At 36.9% G+C, this 18,162-nt stretch overlaps 1 protein-coding gene across 1 annotated transcript in view; it reads right to left on the bottom strand.

Moving 5' to 3' along the window:
* The window catches only part of LOC120523157 (cytoplasmic dynein 2 heavy chain 1), a 417,821-nt gene that overhangs the window by 361,255 nt on the left and 38,404 nt on the right, over positions 1-18,162 (bottom strand). Inside the window, exons 17-18 of the mRNA XM_039744175.1 lie at positions 10,122-10,261; positions 1,916-2,144 (exon numbers count right to left, since the gene is read on the bottom strand). Coding sequence (XP_039600109.1) covers positions 1,916-2,144; positions 10,122-10,261 — 369 coding nt within the window. The remainder of the gene's footprint in view (positions 1-1,915; positions 2,145-10,121; positions 10,262-18,162) is intronic.

Below are 18,162 nucleotides of genomic sequence, written 5' to 3'. Positions count from 1 at the left end.
ACTACTGGTAGCATGAGGCGATACCTGGACCCTACAGAGGTTGCACAGGTAGTCCAACTTCTCCAGGATGGCACATCAATCCGTGTCATTGCCAGAAGGTTTGCTGTGTCTCCCTGCACAGTCTCAAGGGCATGGAGGAGATTCTAGGAGACAAGCAGTTACTCTAGGAGAGCTGGAGAGGGCCATAGAAGGTCCATAACCCATCAGCAGTACCAGTATCTGCTCCTTTGGGCAAGGAGGAACAGGATGAGCACTGCCATAGCCCTACAAAATGACCTCCAGCAGGCCACTAGTGTGAATGTCTCTGACCAAACAACCAGAAAGACTTCATGAGGGTGACCCAAGGGCCCCATGTCCTCTAATGGGCCCTGAGCTCACTGCCCAGCAGCATGCAGCTCGATTGGCATTCGCCATAGAATACCAGAATTGGCAGATGCACCACTGGTGCCCTGTGCTTTTACAGATGAGAGCAGGTTCACCCTGAGCACGTGACAGAAGTGAAAGGGTCTGGAGAAGCCATGGAGAACATTATGCTGCCTGTAACATCATTCAACATGAGCAGTTTGGTGGTGGGTTAATGATTGTCTGGGGAGGCATATCCATGGAGGGTCACACAGACCGCTACAGGCTTGACAAAAGCACCTTGGCTGCCATTAGGTATCAGGATGAAATCCTTGGACCCATTGTCAGACCCTATGCTGGTACAGTGGCTCCTGGTGCACGACAATTCCTGGCCTCATGTGGTGAGAGTATGCAGGCAGTTCCTGGAGGATGAAGGAATTGATACCATTGACTGGCCACCACACTTTCCTGACCTAAATCCAATAGAACACCTCTGGGACATTATGTTTTGGTCCATCCAATGCCACCAGGTTGCACCTCAGACTGTCCAGGAGCTCAGTGATGCCCTGGTCCAGATCTGGGAGGAGATCCCCACAACACCATCTGTCATCTCATTAGAAGCATGCACCGATGTTGTCAGGCATGTATACAAGAACACAGGGGCCATACAAAGTGCTGCATAAATTTTGAGTTGCTGCAATTAAATTTTGGCAAAATGGACTAGCCTGCCACATAATTTTTTCACTCTGATTTATGGGGTGTCTTTGAATTCAGTGCTCTGTAGGTTGATCATTTTCATTTCCATCAAACGATGTGGCATCCTTTCGCTCCTAACACATTACCCAGTCTATATCAGTATAGATTTCCAGGAGGATTTCTTTTTCCCATTGAGATCTGATGTGATTTCAAAGTGTTCCTTTAATTTTTTTGAGCAGTTTATATATATATATATATATATATATATATATATATATATATATATATATATATATGTATATATGTTTATATGTATGGATATGTATATATATGTTTATATGTTTATATGTGTGTGTGTGTATATAAATATAAATATATATATATATATATATATATATATATATATGACAGAAACAGTCATAACAGTGACAAAACAATTACATTGACAATCATGTTACGTTATTTTCAAAATGTTTCCTTTTTTTTTTTCATTACTTCTTTAACACACTACTTCTCCGCTGTGAAGCGCGGGTATTTTGCTAGTAAATGACTAAAATCAAGAATGCAATATACAGTATGTGTTTGTGTGTGCATGCATGCATGCCAGGGAGGTAGGCACTTGTACTTTACAAAAAATAAAGTATCTTCATAATTCACCAATTTGTCTTGTTTACTTATGGAAAGATTCAGTCTTTTATTACCATAGTACTCTACTGTAGCATTCAAGTAATGCAACATACCATGTTATAGACATGAAAGCAACACACAAGCAAAGTAATAAAAGCTTTATCGTCATACAAAATGTAAACATGTGGATGCATGATGTATGTATATATTTTTGAATATGGCAGAACTCAAGAAACAATAAACTACTTGCCTTGAATTTTTCAAGAACTGTTGAAAGCCTCTTGAAGAGATCCTCAGCTTTTTTAAAAATTGTTATAAAACCACTGGCATTTCTGTCAATCATGATTGAGAAAATAGTTTCCTCTCCTTGTTCACTCACTCCCCTAAACTGATTGGGAATGGATATGAACCTCTTCAGTTCCCTGAAATATTTAGCACGAACTTCTTCAAAAGGAGGTCTGAATTGCAGTCTACCTTGTCTATAAGAGAAAATGATAGAAAGATTAAAACATAATTACTACATTGCTACATTCATATTTATTGATTTACAACTTAGGAAAACAGTAATGTAATATATACCCAGAAATAAACTATAAACTGCTTTTTTTAACATGATGAAATACACTTTTCAAATTTTTTGGAGAAAGTGCTGCTTTCGGTAATATCACAAGATCAAACTGGATTCATTAAAGGCCAACACTTAGCTTCCAATCTTTGATGCCTGTTTAATATAATATATTCACCCACAAAGTCAAACACCATGGAGATATTATTATCGATATAGAAAAAGCATTTGATATGATTGAATGAAACTCACTACATTGGAGAAATTTGGGTTTGGCCCAAACATTTGTGCATGGATCAAACTACTGAATGCCAATCCAGAAGCTTCAGTTTGTATTAAAAACATTAATTCAGACTACTTTAAACTAGAATGTGGTACCAGACAAGGATGCCCCTTGTCACCACTGCTTTTTGCAATCTCCATTAAGCCACTGGCAGCTCACTGTAGAAATACTTATAAGATAAAGTGGATTATCAGAGAAGTATTTGAACAGAAAATTTCTCTATACGCAGATGATATGGTACTATATATATCAGATCCACAAAATACTGTGCCTGCAGTCCTAATAGCACTTACAGAATTTCAAAAGATTTCTGGTCTCAGAATTAATTTGACTAAAAGTGTGCTCTTTCCAGCGAATTCTCAAGCACACAATATTAGATTGGACACCTTCCTGTTTATCATCGCAGATCAGTTTAAATACCATGGGGTAAACATTACAAGTAGACATAAAGCTCTCTACCAACAAAATTTTGACGCCTCTTTAGAAAAAATTAAGCAAGACTTGCATAGATGGTCAACCCTTCATCTCAGTTTAGGTGGAAGAACTAACATTGTTAAGATGAATATCTAATCGACCTAATGCAGAAGGTGGCATGGTTCTACCTAATTTTCAATTTTATTACTGTGCAGCAAATATACAAACCTGGATATGAACACAACAAGATGAACATACACAGGCTTTGTCTGCAATAGAAATAAAATCATGCAGTACTTCTTTATATTCCTTGCTTTGTACCCCAATAAATGCAAGTTATCGCCAATATAATAACAACCCAATTGCACTTCATTCACTCAGAATATAGAACCAATGTAGGAAGCATTTTAAGATAGAGAAGCTTTTATCTGTGGCACCTCTGCACGAGAACCACATTTTTCCACTTTCTCAAACATATGCAGTTCTTAATGTCTGGAAAACATTTGGGATTAAAAAACTTAGACAATGTCTTTGCATCCTATGAACAATTACATTCCAAATTTAACTTTCCAGCAACACATATCTTTTTCACTACAATCAAATCAGAAACTATTAAACAGAACCTGCCCAATTTTCCTCACCTCCCACACACCTCTATGCCGGAAAAAATATTGATCAGTCTTGAGGACTCAGACAGCATTTCTGCAATATATAAAACCATTTTATAGTCCCTTCCTTTCATCAATCCAAGAGGACAGTGGGAAAAGGATCTCTCACTCAATAGTTCCAAGGCAAGATCCAACTTGCAAACGTTGCACTCTAGTTCCAGCCTCATTGGGCCACATGTTTTGGGCCTGCACCAAATTAACATCATTCTGGACCAAAATCATTAAATGCCTATCAGACAGACTTGGTGTCACAATCCTTCCTAACCTATTAACACCTGTGTTTGGGGATACTCCCAGATGGGCTTAAAGTGGAAAAAGCCAAACAAACTGTAATTGTCTTTACTATACTATTGGCCCGTGGACTTATCTTGCTCAACTGGAAGAATCCAACTCTCCTCTTTCAAGTCAGTAGGTAACTGGTGTTATATACTGTACTATGTGAAACTGGAAAAAATCTAAAATTTTAGAATAACCTTTTGAAGCACTGAGGAAGCAGATTCTCTTCCCTTTTTTCCATTTGTCTTTATTCGCTTATTAATTAATCTATTTACTTATATTTACTAGCTTTAAGTTTTACTCTGCTGGCCTAGCTCCCTTTCTCAGGGGTGGGGGTTGATTTGTTTTCGATCCTATTTTTGTAAAAATTGATTTATTTGTATGGAATGTTGTGTGCTGTGGTGGCTGGCGCCCTGCCCGGGGTTTGTTTCCTGCCTTGCGCTGTGTTGGCTGGGATTGGCTCCAGCAGACCCCTGTGACCCTGTAGTTAGGATATAGCGGGTTGGATACTAGATGGATGGATGGATGGAATGTTGTGTGATTTCAATAAAATCAAAAAAATAAAATAAATTTTTTTGCAGTTTGCAAAATAAAAATGCTCTATGCAGTATATCAGAGTGCACCAGTGGTTGCTAATATAATACAGTGAACTCTGATCGCTTACTTACCAATAATTGACAGGCAGGTGGGAAAATCAAGGTCACAGTGAGCACACATGAAAAGGCTATTTTGTTGGTTATTATGGTAATCAAATGTACTGCATGAGGGTTGATGTGGCAGAAAACAGACACAGGATTGAGAAAGGTAGTAACAAAAACAAAGTGACAGTTTCTGGCAGAGATAATGTGTGTTACACTGCCAGTCTAGAAGGAAATGTAGGTGTGCTATGCAACCTAAAAAGCCATTAGACAAGACCACCAGTTTAAGAGACAAAGAAATGTAATCTGAAAAGGAACAGCATAGTTTCAACCAGTGAACCAGGAGTGATGGCACAGCAATGTCTGATGTTCCTACTCTACAGGCTGATGCCTGGTAGTAATGATTGCCAAGGAGTACCTGTTGACATTAACAACCACATAATCTGGTCAGGCACAGCCTGAAGAGCTCAGACCTCCAAAATAAAAAGGTAATTGTCAGGAGCATTGCTGCAAATATAATTTATTAATAGGCATGAGTGGAATTGGTTTGGATGCTGAACCTAATAACAAAGTCACTTGGGATGTGGAAAATCATTTCAGTGTAAAAAAAGGAAATGGAGATTGAACAGTTCATTTAAGATACACTTAACTCTATAAACAACATTGGCTTTGTAACCAGACTTTTGAATTACGGGTGGTCTCTTACTTTGCTTGACTTAATTATTTGTGGCATTAGGTGCAGTTGGACAAAGAATGAGTTGTCAGATTAAACAAATTGGACTTTTTAAAAGCTTTTCCCCAACTGCAGTAAACATTATGATCACGTTTTAGGAAGTGTGTGCCAGCATGTCATTCGCATTTCTCTCTGGAAGCTATACCCATATTGGTGTAAAAATGCATGTTGGTTGAGCCAACTTAAAACAGCATCACTGATTCTGAAACGATTGTTAATAAAAAGGAAATGAGAATGAAAAAGGGTCTTTAAAAGTCATTAAAATAACAAAATGAAAAATCTGGCATACAAGAGTTATTTTTAAATTATCATTGATGAGAAAGAAAACAAGCTTTAATTTGTCTGCTGCAATAATATGTGTGGAACGGTTAGTGTACAATATCGGTTAATTATTATTAAAGGACATGTTAAGTTGATAATCATGACAGACATAAAACTGACAAGTGGCCTAAAATATAGCAATTAAAAATATGTAAATCAGGATATTTAAACATATTGCACAGGCAATAACAAAGGCTGTATTGAGTTTAGACAATATTTTATTGGTGCTTAGAGGTATGCAATCCAGGGGTGCCCCACAAAAAGGAGCCAGACAAAAATAAAATAAATCTGGTTCTGTACAGAAGGTGTTTGAAGCTGTAAAAGTTGGAAAAAATAGTAAAGAAAAAAAAAGCCCACATGGCACTCTACTTTGGAGGTTTTAATCACAAGGTACCAGCTGTGTGCCATACACAGTATTTAGAGTCTATAGTTCTTGGCTTAAAGTTGCAGTTAATACATTGCTTCATTGTGCCTCTGTTGTGGTACTAAGGGCATTCATTGCTCATGTAGAGAATGTCTGAGGTATCATGAGGAGCATGGTGAAACAGAAAGGCCTGGCTGATCCGAAACCTTGTGAATTCAGTGTATATTTCTGTGCTAGTCACACATTTACAAGTTTACCTAATACAGTACCTTATTAATACTAATAAGAAAATAAACTTTTTTACTCTTTGTGAGACTTGGTTTGATGTTAGTCCAACACAGGTTTTAGTTGAAACTACTCCACCAAACTTTTGGAATCTGTCCATGTAGGCAAAAAAAGGTGGGGGATTAGCCAACATTGTCTTAAACCATTTAAGTTGAAAAGAAATCAATCTGGCTTATTACACTGCTTTTGAATACCTGGCTGCTACTGTTAAAGCTAACTCGCCAGTATTATTAGTAGCAATTTATTATCAATCAAAATATGAGGGGCAGTTAAAAAGTTCCTGTAATTGTGATATAGCTGGAGAGTAAGAGATTAGATTATACACACATTGTTGTGGAGGTGGGACCAGTTACAATAGGTCTGGATTGGTTTTTGCATGTAGTATGTTTTAATTACTGTTTGAGTTAGACGTGAGCATAGTCATTCGGCGCAATGTCACAGTTCAAACAACGTACTAACATCAAGTTCATGTGCAAATTGGGTAAATGAGCTTTAGCTGGCAGAGTTAAAGACGCTAAGATTTGCATTGGGTGTGACGAGAATGGATAGGATTAGAAATGAGTACATTAGACGGTCAGCTCAGGTTGGACAGTTTGGAAATGAAGTCAAAGAGGTGAAATTGCGTTGGTATGGACATGTGCAGAGGTGAGATGCTGGGTATATTGCGAAAAGGATGTTAAAGACAGAGCTGCCAGGCAAGAGGAAAAGAGGAAGGACTAAGAGAAGGTTTATGGATGTGGTGAGAGAGGACATGCAGGTGATGGCTGTGACAGAGCAAGATGCAGAGGACAGGAATATATGGAAGATGATGATCAAAAAAAATTGCACATTTGGGACACTTATGGCTACATCTTGGCAAATTGGTCGCTAAAAAGTAAACATTAAGTAAAAAGTAAACAGGCTCTAGGCTGTCTGACAGATTGCCTAAACAGCATTATGCAGTGACAACAATAGAAATGAGTGTAGAAACAACAACAAAAAAAATTAGAAAAACTAAAAAAAAAAATTGGGAGCTATTTTATATTCAGAATTTAATTTTAAATCTCATATTGATTATTTCACCAGACCTGTATTATTTCATTTAACAAATATAGTATGCTCAATCCTTTATGACCTTGGAGGATAAAAAAACAGATAGATTTGTCTTTAACTGTTTAGATTACTACAAAAAATATTTCAATCGATTACAACTGGTTCAGAATGCAGCTGCAAGAATGCAAACTAAGAAGTAGCAATCTAACCACATTGCACCAGTATTAGCGTCATTACCCTGGCTGTCTGTATGTTTCAGAATCAATTTTAAAAATACTGACAATTGTTTAAAAGGCTTTGAATAATCTTGCATCTTCATATATCTTGGAATGTCAGCCCCCATACATTTTTCATTCGGAACCTTAAATCATCAAATTTTGCTCTACTTGCTATCCTTAGAGTAAAACATAAAAGAAATGGTGAGACGGCATTTGGTTTTTATGCTCCAAACATGTGGAATGATCAGGCCAACAGAACACAGCTGTTTAAATCATGTCTTAAAACTTAGTTTTTTAAATTGGGCTTCCTGTTAAATTTGTGACTAATTAAATCATTTTTATTTTGTTTTCTCTTCTTAGTATTCAGTGATGGCCCTGTTATTCCAGCTTTCTGCATGAAATTCCTTGAGAATAGTGGGAGGAAGAACAACCTGAGGTCCTGTCTCTGATGACATCTGCACTGGGTGACTCTCTTTTATGCTTTTTTTGTATCTTAGATATATGATAGCATGTTCAGCAGTGTCTGGGCATGCTTTTGGTTGCAGAGCCCCAGAGGTTTTTCCTCCAATGGAGTGTTTTATCATCTCCCCTCTGAACATCTGACTCTTAGTATAATTACTTTATTTGATAATTGTTTTTATTTGTTTCTACCATTAGTAAAGCCCCTTGAATTATACCTCGTATTGGAATGTTCTATATAAATAAATGTTATTACCAAAGTTAATAATCAACATTGTAGTCATACAATCTGTTCTGATGTTGTACGTTCAAGCAATAACATGAATAATAACCAGGATAATCAAAAGCAAGAAGGAAGACAAACTATTAAAAATAAAACAGGCAGTAAGGGTGTCTTAGGAAAACCTTACAGATGATACCAGGGCTCCAGAAGAGACTGCCTGAAGAAACACTGGAGGAACTCTATTTCTAAGATTGCAGACAGCTGTGAAATTTTTTAAAAAAAAATGACAAGCAGTGAGTGAGGTTTAATGTTATATTATCACAGGCAGTTTCACTGCCTATCAGTGGCCAGTGTTGTAAAATTAGCCATACCTCTGAAACTAGACAAAGCAAGAAGAGAAATTCCATGGTATGTGTTTAATATAAAAGTGGAACCCAGTATTTCAAATCAGTCAAAAATAACATTGTAAAGTTCATGTGCTGTCAGAGAGATGTTTTTGCATCATCTGAGGTATGATATGGATGGTATTGGGTAGTTTAATTTATCCTGTAAGCTTACAGTGCTGCATCAGATAAGAAAATTCTGAGGACACAAAAAATTTGCCAGTTAAACTAGGTTTCACTTATTCAGTTAATTTTACAATTACTCCTTCTTGTTTTTGTCAAGGCACGTGGATACGTCAAGAGAAGGCAATTTGAATTTTCATTTGTCACAAGTATTCAGTGGCATCAAGCTGTTATATCAAAAATTTTGGAATTATAAACTCTGACATGTTTTATGCTTTTATGACTTGGACTGTAAGCTACAGAAGACTTAATTTTAATTTTCGGTTAACAGAGCTGGTTGCTCTAGGTAACAATGGTTACCAGGGTTGCTGTTTAATAAAGTTAAGGGGTACATGTTCTGAACACTGAGGTACAACGTTTTGATAACTCAAGATGCAAGTGCTCCATAGCTTTCACCACTGGGGGTCGTTGCTTTTATAACTGCAGCGACACGCACTCTAGACCTTTCCAAAAACACGTCCATGTTCTGATAACTCATGGGGCGTGTGCTTCCCTAAGGATCCATATGGGCTTCAAGTGGCACTGCATATTAACATTTATCAATAGGTGAACCAGTAACAAACATAAAAAGGTAAAGATATCTGATATTCTAGTTGTATATTTAATGTCTAAGCAAAAAAGCAATTTAACTCCAGGCTAAAAAGTGCATTAATACAACTTACTCAAAAATAACAAGAAAATCCATATTTGTAAAAAAATCAAACAGCAATATTTAAATTCACATTTTTCACACCTGCTACTTGAATTCCTCATTTGTTAAGATTTTTTCATTTGTCCTGTACTTCAGGCAGCTCTTTGCATTATAAAGCGCACTCATCCATGAGACATTTCAATTTTTTTTAACAGGCCAATGCTTACAGGAGAAACTCAATATATTTCATTCAATTATTGAAGGAACATATTTATGAAAAATATGCTGTATACGTTTTTCCAAAATAAAAGAAAAATTAAAAACGCACATTTGTTTGAAAAAGCAGACAAAGAGATGCTTTGCATTGATTTATTCAAATGGATATGCGATAAATATTTTTCACATGCAGTACAGCTATATTTAAATTAATAGCTGAAGGAGATACTGTCATTGACTAGAATAAATAGTTTGCAAACTTGCATTAGCAAAATAAAGTGAAAGGCAACAAATAAACATTTTTTTTATATTCCTTTAAATAGCACTGTATAAATGCTACACAAACTAAAATGAAGCTCCATACTGGTCCTCACTTCCATTGTAATAATGCTTTTTTTATTTTTTAATTAAAGTATGTTTACTGCTCTTTGACTTTTTCAATTAGATGAAGGGTCATTTTAAGCTTCAAGAACTTTTGAGGTGAATTTTGAGGCTACATTAGCTTCAAAGTTTAAAATAGTTACATGACATTAATATATAATTTTCCATATTAAAGACACTTACTTAAAAGTTAAATCAATGTTAATTTCTGGCAAATTCTCATTTAGTGCCTCCAAACCCATTTGATACTGATGCTCTAAGGCTTTGTATAGTTGGTGGTTCCAATGCTGCTTCCATGCTTTCATGTCACTAGGACGAAAACCCTGTAAAAAATATATTCTGTTAAGATGCATAACATTTGTAATTTTAAACTAAACATAATTTAATAAAAGACTGAAATCAGTGTTTTTGCTTTATAAAAACTGTACAGTATTATCTGTCTGTATATTTCTTTTAGAGGTATATGCACATTTCATATTGTACTGGCAAAAAGAATCACCTAAGACTAAAACTATCTGCAGGCTACAAATACCTAAAAGAAATTAAATAATAATACTAATAATTCTTTATACCAGTATTTACATAACTCTTTTCTTACTACTCAAAGCACTTTACATAGTGGGGTGGGAGTCACTTCAAACCAACACTAACGTGCAACATCTATTTGGATGATGCAACAGCAGCAATTGTGAGAATAGTACACTCATCACACATTAGCTATTAGATGGTAAAGTGGTGAGAGAGAGAGCAAGCCACATAGAGACAGGGAATGATTAGGGGCCAGAATGACTACTAGGCCATTGTGATCAACGTAGTTAAGATATCGGGACACACCCTATTCTTTACAAAGGATGCCCGGGTTCCTGTTATGATCACAGACAGTCAGGACTTCTATTTTATGTCTCATCCATTTACAGCACAGTGTTCCCGCCTCTGTGTTGGGCATTGGAATCCACATTGAGCTCACAGGGTAAGTGCTGGCTGCTGACCTCATCAACACCTCCTCCAGCAGCAACTCAAGCTTTTCCTGGTTGGTCTAGCATCCAAGTACTGGCCAGGCCTAAACATGCGTAGCTTCACGTAGGTGACCTCTAAAGAAATGCATGTGTTATGGTTGCTAAACGTCTAGGTATACAAGCAGTTGATGACCATAGTGTTATATAAGAAAAGAATATTCAGGCTAATTTTATGTGAATGAAATAAAAAACAGTAAAATCTCTGTGGATGTAGAAAGACCTAGGGAGAAAAATTAAAAGAGAGCCCTGCAAGAAAAATGACAGCAATATTAACAGTGAAATGTATCAGCTAAGGAAGATATTCACATTACTCTGAACATTCCAGAAACAGAAAAGCAGAACAGTGTCAGAATGAGAGCATCTTTGCTTGCATATCAAATCATGATTGTAAGACACTTACAGTGCTACTATAGCTAATCAAGAATGCCTCACAAGCTTGCCAGCTGTGCCCCTAACTGAATAAACACAGGGGGCACAGGAGCTGAATCATTGAACTTTGTAAAGCCAGGCAGTCAGCCTGATAAGATGCATTACACATTGGCAGTATGAATATGACAGTACAACAAGGTTTGTGATGACATTTGCAGAAAAGGTCTAAATGGCATAGAATGGGTACTCAGCTCCAGTCCTGGAGGTCCACAGTGGTTTCAGGTTTTTGCTTTAACCAAATATTTAATTAGAACCTATTTATTTGCTACTAAAGCAGTATGCTTTTTTGGGCTCAGTTTTAGTTAACTCTTTCTTTAAGCTTCAGAACCCTTAATTATCTATTTTAGTTTTGTACAGTTGCATTTAAGCTTTAATTATTGCCTGTTTTCTTAACCAGCCCTCAGTTGATAATAAAGTGCAAATGACAAAGCAACCACCAGCTCTCCAGCTAATGTGTTTCCATTTAAACCTGTGGAGTACATGAAGTATCTGTGTTAATGCAGTGCTTTGAAATAAATGAGAGAGAAGGGAAGGACAAAAAGGTAAAAACCTGTTCTAAACCACAAAACATATGCATAATGTTCTCAGAAAAAAATCTACAATGTTATAATTTGTCTTGGAAGAGTGAAAACATCAACAAACCATATAATAAAACACCAAGTTTCATTATCTGCTAGGCCTGAGTTCTATTTCTGAAACTGAAGGTCAATTTATTTATATATAGCACATTTAAAACAACATTAGTAATGCTGTGGCCAAAGTGCTTTACAATAATAGAGTAAAAGAAAAAAACAAAAACAATAAAACATAAATAGTAATAAAATATATGAACATAAAATAAGATAGATAATAAATAGAAATAATGTTATATGATCACAGAGAGGAAACCATCAGTATTAATGAAGGTCACTGAATGCAAGTGAAAAGAAGTGAGTTATTAATCTTGTTTTGAACAGTTCAATTGTAGATGACTTCTCAATATGATGAGGTAGAGAGTTCCATAGGCAAGGGGCAGCAGCCGCAAAGGTCTGTCCCCCTTGGTTTTACATTTGGTACGAGGGACAACAAGAGACAACTGACCAGAAGATCTAAGCACTCTGGATGGCTGGTGTAAAACACACAATTTGGATAAATAGGTAGGAGCAAGCCCATGTAAAGATTTAAAAACTAGCAGCAAGATTTTAAAATCAATTCAAAAACTGACAGGCAGCCAGAGTAAAGAAGCTAAAACAGGAGAAACGGAGTCATACCTCCTTGTCCCAACCAGAAAGCGAGTGGCAGCATTTTGGACCAGCTGTAACCTGTGTATCAGAGATTTGCTAATCCCAGAATACAGCGAATTGCAATAATCGAGGCGAGAAAAAATAAAAGCATGAGTAGCTTTCTCAAGATCTTTAGAAGATAAAAAAGGCTTGATCTTACCTAAAAGACGAAGCTGGAAAAAGCAACTCTTGACTACAGAATTTACTGGTTTCTCAAAAGAGAGGTTACTATCAAAGGTAACACCAAGATTGTGGACTTGAGGTTTGGAAAAGACAGAGAAAGAGCTAAGAAGTCCAAGACCAATTTGGGCTTTAGCTGGTGGACCCACTATAAGCACCTCCGTTTTATTTTGATTCAGATCAAGAAAATTATTAGCCATCCAGGATCTTAGTTCAGACAGACAGTTGTGGAGTTGATTTGTTGCAGAGTTGCAGACAGGAATATAAACCTGTGTATCATCAGCATAGCAGTGAAAAGAAATGTTAAATTTCCTAAAAATCGCTCCAATAGGGTGAAGGTATATAGAGAATAAAATAGGACCCAAAATGGATCCCTGAGGAACACCATATTTAAGAGGAGCAGTAAATGAAAAAGAGGAATTTAAAATCACTGAAAAGTGTCTACCATTTAAATATGACCTAAAGCATTTAAGAGCAGCCCCTTTAATCCCAACAAGATGTTCGAGTCGCATCAGCAATATTTCATGGTCAATGGTGTCAAAGGCAGCGGACAGGTCAAGGAGGACAAGGACTGCCGCATCACCTGAGTCAGTAATAAGAGAGATGTCGTTGAACACTTTCAGGAGTGCCGTTTCAACACCATGATAACGCCTAAAACCAGATTGGTAGATCTCAAATAAATTATTGGAGTTAAGGTGATTGACTAATTGATTATAAATAATGTTTTCTAGAATATTAGCCAGAAATGGCAGCTGGGAAATTGGACGAAAGTTGGTTAAAACTCCAGGATCTAATCCTGCTTTTTTTGGATGGGGACGGACTGCAGCATGTTTAAAAAATTAGGGCACAACCCCCGAGCTAATAGAATCATTTATAATGGCTAATAAAGATGGGCCCAACACATCAAAGGCTTCCACTAAGAGATGTGGTGGTACAATATCGAGGAGGCTGCAAGCTGCAAGCAATGCAGACCTCCAGGACCAAAGTTGAATGATCCTGGTATAAAAAAACACCTTTTCAGGAGGTTCAGCAGATTATAAGTCAGACAGACACAATGGCTACACCAAAGCCTTCTAAAAATGACCACATGAGTCCCATCTTTATGAAATACCTACATGACCTTAGCATGTTTTCTTCTCATAATATGAGAATGTCATCTAGAGCTTGGACCACTCCAACTGCAAATTATAGGTTCCGTTATTGATACAGTTACACAATATTCATGATAAGACATGCCATGCAGCACTATTGACTCTTATATGAATTAATGCCACAGCACACAGCTGCTTGCATTGCAAACCACTGGAGTTTAACTGAATTTTATGGGCGTGGCATCTTTTGTGGGCATTAGTTTTCATGCAAATTTAATATCTGCTTCTGTGAACAATTATTTTTAGTCTGTGAAATATGGTCACAAAAACGTTGTTTTGTTAAGAGTGTTAGTTAGGTGTTTACAGTTCAGTTATTATTAAACCAGCATGCATTGAACTGATATTCAGAACATAAATGCATACAAGACAGCTATAAGTCATAGAAAATTCTCAAAAGCCTAAACTTCTTTACACATAGATACTATAAATTATTTTTTTTCTGCAAGAATTTGACCTGTACATAGTGGTCAAATTAAAAAAAACAACACAATGATTAACCTTCTACAGTGGGGGAAATAAGTATTTGATCCCTGCTAAATTTGTAAGTTTGCTCATTTACAAAGAAATGAACAGTCTCCAATTTTTATTGTAGTATATTGGCTACAAGACCATCAGAAAGAAACTTGGTGAGAAGGTGACATGTTGGTGCAATTATTCAGAAATGGAAGTAATATAAAATGATCTGTCTCTCTCCATTAAAATGAAACTACCATAAAAATTAGAGACTTCTCATTTCTTTGTAAGTGAGCAAACTTACAAATTCAGCAGGGGATCAAATACTTATTTCCCTCACTCTAAAACTAGCACATACCATTTTATCTGTTCAAAGAAAAGAAAAACCTGGGTGGAACTTTCATGCTTACTTTTTGCCAATGATTACTAATAAACTCCCACCTGACCAAAAATAGCATAATTAAAGTGAAAATAATAACAATAATAAATTAAAATGTACATGGTTAACTTAAATAATATGTAATAAAAAATATTTTACAGAACTTAATCTTTTATCCAGTTGTCACTGGCTGTTTATTTAATACAGCATTTTTCATAATAAAATAATTCAGTATAACATGTAATGTGTCTTTTCATTGTTTGTATGTTTTTCAGTCAGATAAAAGGATATTGGTAATATTTAACAGATAAAATAATAGTTACAAAAGCCATTACATAAACGTTCAGTTCTTCTTCTTCTTCTGAAACACTGTCACAGTGACAGTAACATAACAATATTATCACTTCACAGCATGAGACCAAGTTTTGATTTCTTTTTGTATTATTTTGTTTGCACATGCTAATTCTTAGCACTCCTCCTATGTCATTTTGTGTATCTACACCATTAATTTCCTGCAGGGCCAAAACAACTTAGTCATAAAAAATAATTTAGAGCATGATTTAATTTCAGATTTGATTTGCCTTGCGTCCATTGCTACCAGGGTATTTCTGGCCATGAGTCATGTTGTGTTAGAAAAAGAAGGTTGAGAAAAAGGATTATTAAATTGGTAAGATAGAATTATACACAATATATATCAGAACTCTTTAATATACATGTTAACTAACAACTGCATTATATAATCATGGAAGGAAAGATATAGCTGAGAGGACAGAAAATATTATGATCAGATGTGTGTGTTTGGTTTCTCAGTTTACTTTAGTATATCAGCATAGGATCATGGTATACACACACTGCAAGACCACCATAAAGCAATGTAATATTTGTAAATGTAGGAATATGAACTTTAACACAGTTATTATGGTTCTACACCGGGGTGGGCAAACTACGGCCCGCGGGTCACATCCGGCCCATTGGTCTTTTCAATCCGGCCCGCCGAAGATTGGTACAAAATTGCCCAAATCAAATCATATCATAATTATGACTGCATTCATTTGACCTTGTCCTGTAATGCCTGGTGTTCCACCAGGTAGCACATTAGGCGCTGTGATACATTGACTTAATTTTGCGGAGCCCGGTTTACTCTCTGTTATTATTCTGCTACTGCTCTGAACCCATCTGCAACAATGAATGGGCCAAAGAAAAGAAAAGTCAACAGTGAGCGCCGAGTGTTTAATAAGAAATGGACAACTAAATACTTTTTCACTGAAGTCTGCTCAAAGGCTGTATGTCTTATTTGCCAAGAAAGCGTTGCGGTTTTAAAGGAATACAACATCAGCCGTCACTTTTCCACCAAGCATACTAATTACGCTAACAACCACTCAACGCAAGAATGGATGGCTACCGCTCAGAGGCTGGCAGCTAGTTTGCAGGCTCAGCAAAATACCTTAATCCGACAAACTGCCATCCAAGAATCAAGCACGAAGGCAAGTTATGTGCTGGCATTCAAATTAGCAAAGACCAGCAAGCCTTTCTCCGAAGAGGAGTTTCTCAAAGAGTGCATGGTAGAGACAGCAGGTATCTTGTGTCCTGAGAGCAAGAACAAATTTGAAAAAATTAGCTTATCATGCAGGACAGTGACTCACCGTGTTGAGCTAATTGATGAAAACTTAGCTAGCAAGTTAAACAAAGAAGCGGAGTCATTTACTTTATATTCCTTGGCACTGGACGAAAGTAATGACTTAAAGGACACGGCTCAGCTTTTAATTTTTATCAGAGGGATTAATGACAATTTTGAGATAACGGAGGAGTTTTTGGGCCTGGAATCCCTAAAGGGGAAAACGCGGGGAGAGGACTTGTATGACAGCGTGTCGGGGGTCATCAATAGGCACAAGCTACCTTGGAGTACGCTTGCCAACGTTACCACAGATGGATCACCAAATCTGACTGGAAAAAACTTTGGGTTACTCAAAAGAATCCAGGAGAAGGTGAAGGAGGACAACCCTGAGCAGGAGGTAATTGTCTTACACTGCCTAATCCACCAGGAAGCACTGTGTAAATCCGTATTGCAGCTTGACTACGTAGTGAAGCCAGTTGTAAAACTCGTTAACTTTATTCGAGCGAGGGGACAAAAGCATCGTTAATTTATTAAGTTCCTTGAAGAAATTGACGCTGATCACCAGGACTTGATTTACCACTCCAATGTTCGCTGGTTAAGTTTGGGGAAAGTATGTCGACGAGTGTGGGAACTCAAACAGGAGATTATCTCATTTTTGGAGCTACTTGAGAAAGCTGATGATTTTCATGAGCTGAGTGACACAGATTTGCTTTGTGATTTAGCTTTTGCTGTGGACATACTGACACACATGAATGAGCTGAACGTGAAGCTACAAGGGACTAGTTTGTGCATGAAATGTACACAAATGTCAGAGCCTTCAAAACCAAGCTAGCTTTATTCTTATAGCAAATGTCAAACAACTCATTCGTTCATTTCCCCACACTGGCTACGCTGAAAGGGGCCCCTCGACTTGTGAAAAAATACAGGAAATCACTGGATGACCTGCATGGAGAATTCTGCCATCGGTTCTTTGATTTTGGAAAAATTTACAAGTCACTTCAGCTGGTGTCATGTCCTTTCACACAGGACCCTGAAACGGCGCCACAGGAGTTGCAGTTGGAACTAATTGATCTCCAATGTGACACCGTCTTAAAGGAGAAGTTCAACTCTCTTAAACTGGATGAGTTTTATGCTTCATTAAGCGCAGCCAAATTTCCAAACATCCAGAAGATGGCACAGAGGATGCTGGTGTTGTTTGGCTCTACGTATGTGTGTGAACACCAACAAAACATCCCACAGATCCCAGTTGAGCAATAAACACCTCAGATCTGTTCTGAGAATTGCCGCAACAAATCTAACACCAGACTTCGATGCACTGGCAAAAAAGGGTGATCAACAACACTGTTTCCACTAAAAGTGAATGTAAATATTAACACTGTAATGCCTTTTTTATGTCTATGTTTGATATGTATGCATCTAGTGCTGGCCCGGCCCGTCTGTCCTCAATGTGGCCCCTGAGCCAAAAGGTTTGCCCACCCCTGTTCTACACCATTATAGTTTAAAACTATTTGCTAGTATTTATTAAAAAACTTTAAAACTGAAACATCAGAAAAAATAAATAAAATGTGATGCAGTTTAATGAATTAAGTGAGCATACACAGAATTTTAAATATGCCTAAGGAGATCACAAAAATGGCAAACTAATAACTCTTTTTCTAATTTTCTACAATTTGCTTTCATTTAACATGGGGAAAGTGACAGTGATATGGAGGAAAAAGTGTATTGTGGCATGCTGGTAT

Source organism: Polypterus senegalus, chromosome 2, assembly GCF_016835505.1.
Source record: "Polypterus senegalus isolate Bchr_013 chromosome 2, ASM1683550v1, whole genome shotgun sequence".
NCBI classification, from domain to species: domain Eukaryota; kingdom Metazoa; phylum Chordata; class Cladistia; order Polypteriformes; family Polypteridae; genus Polypterus; species Polypterus senegalus.
The sequence above is the reverse complement of the archived record's forward strand: the minus strand, read 5'-3'. Positions and strand labels throughout refer to the sequence as shown.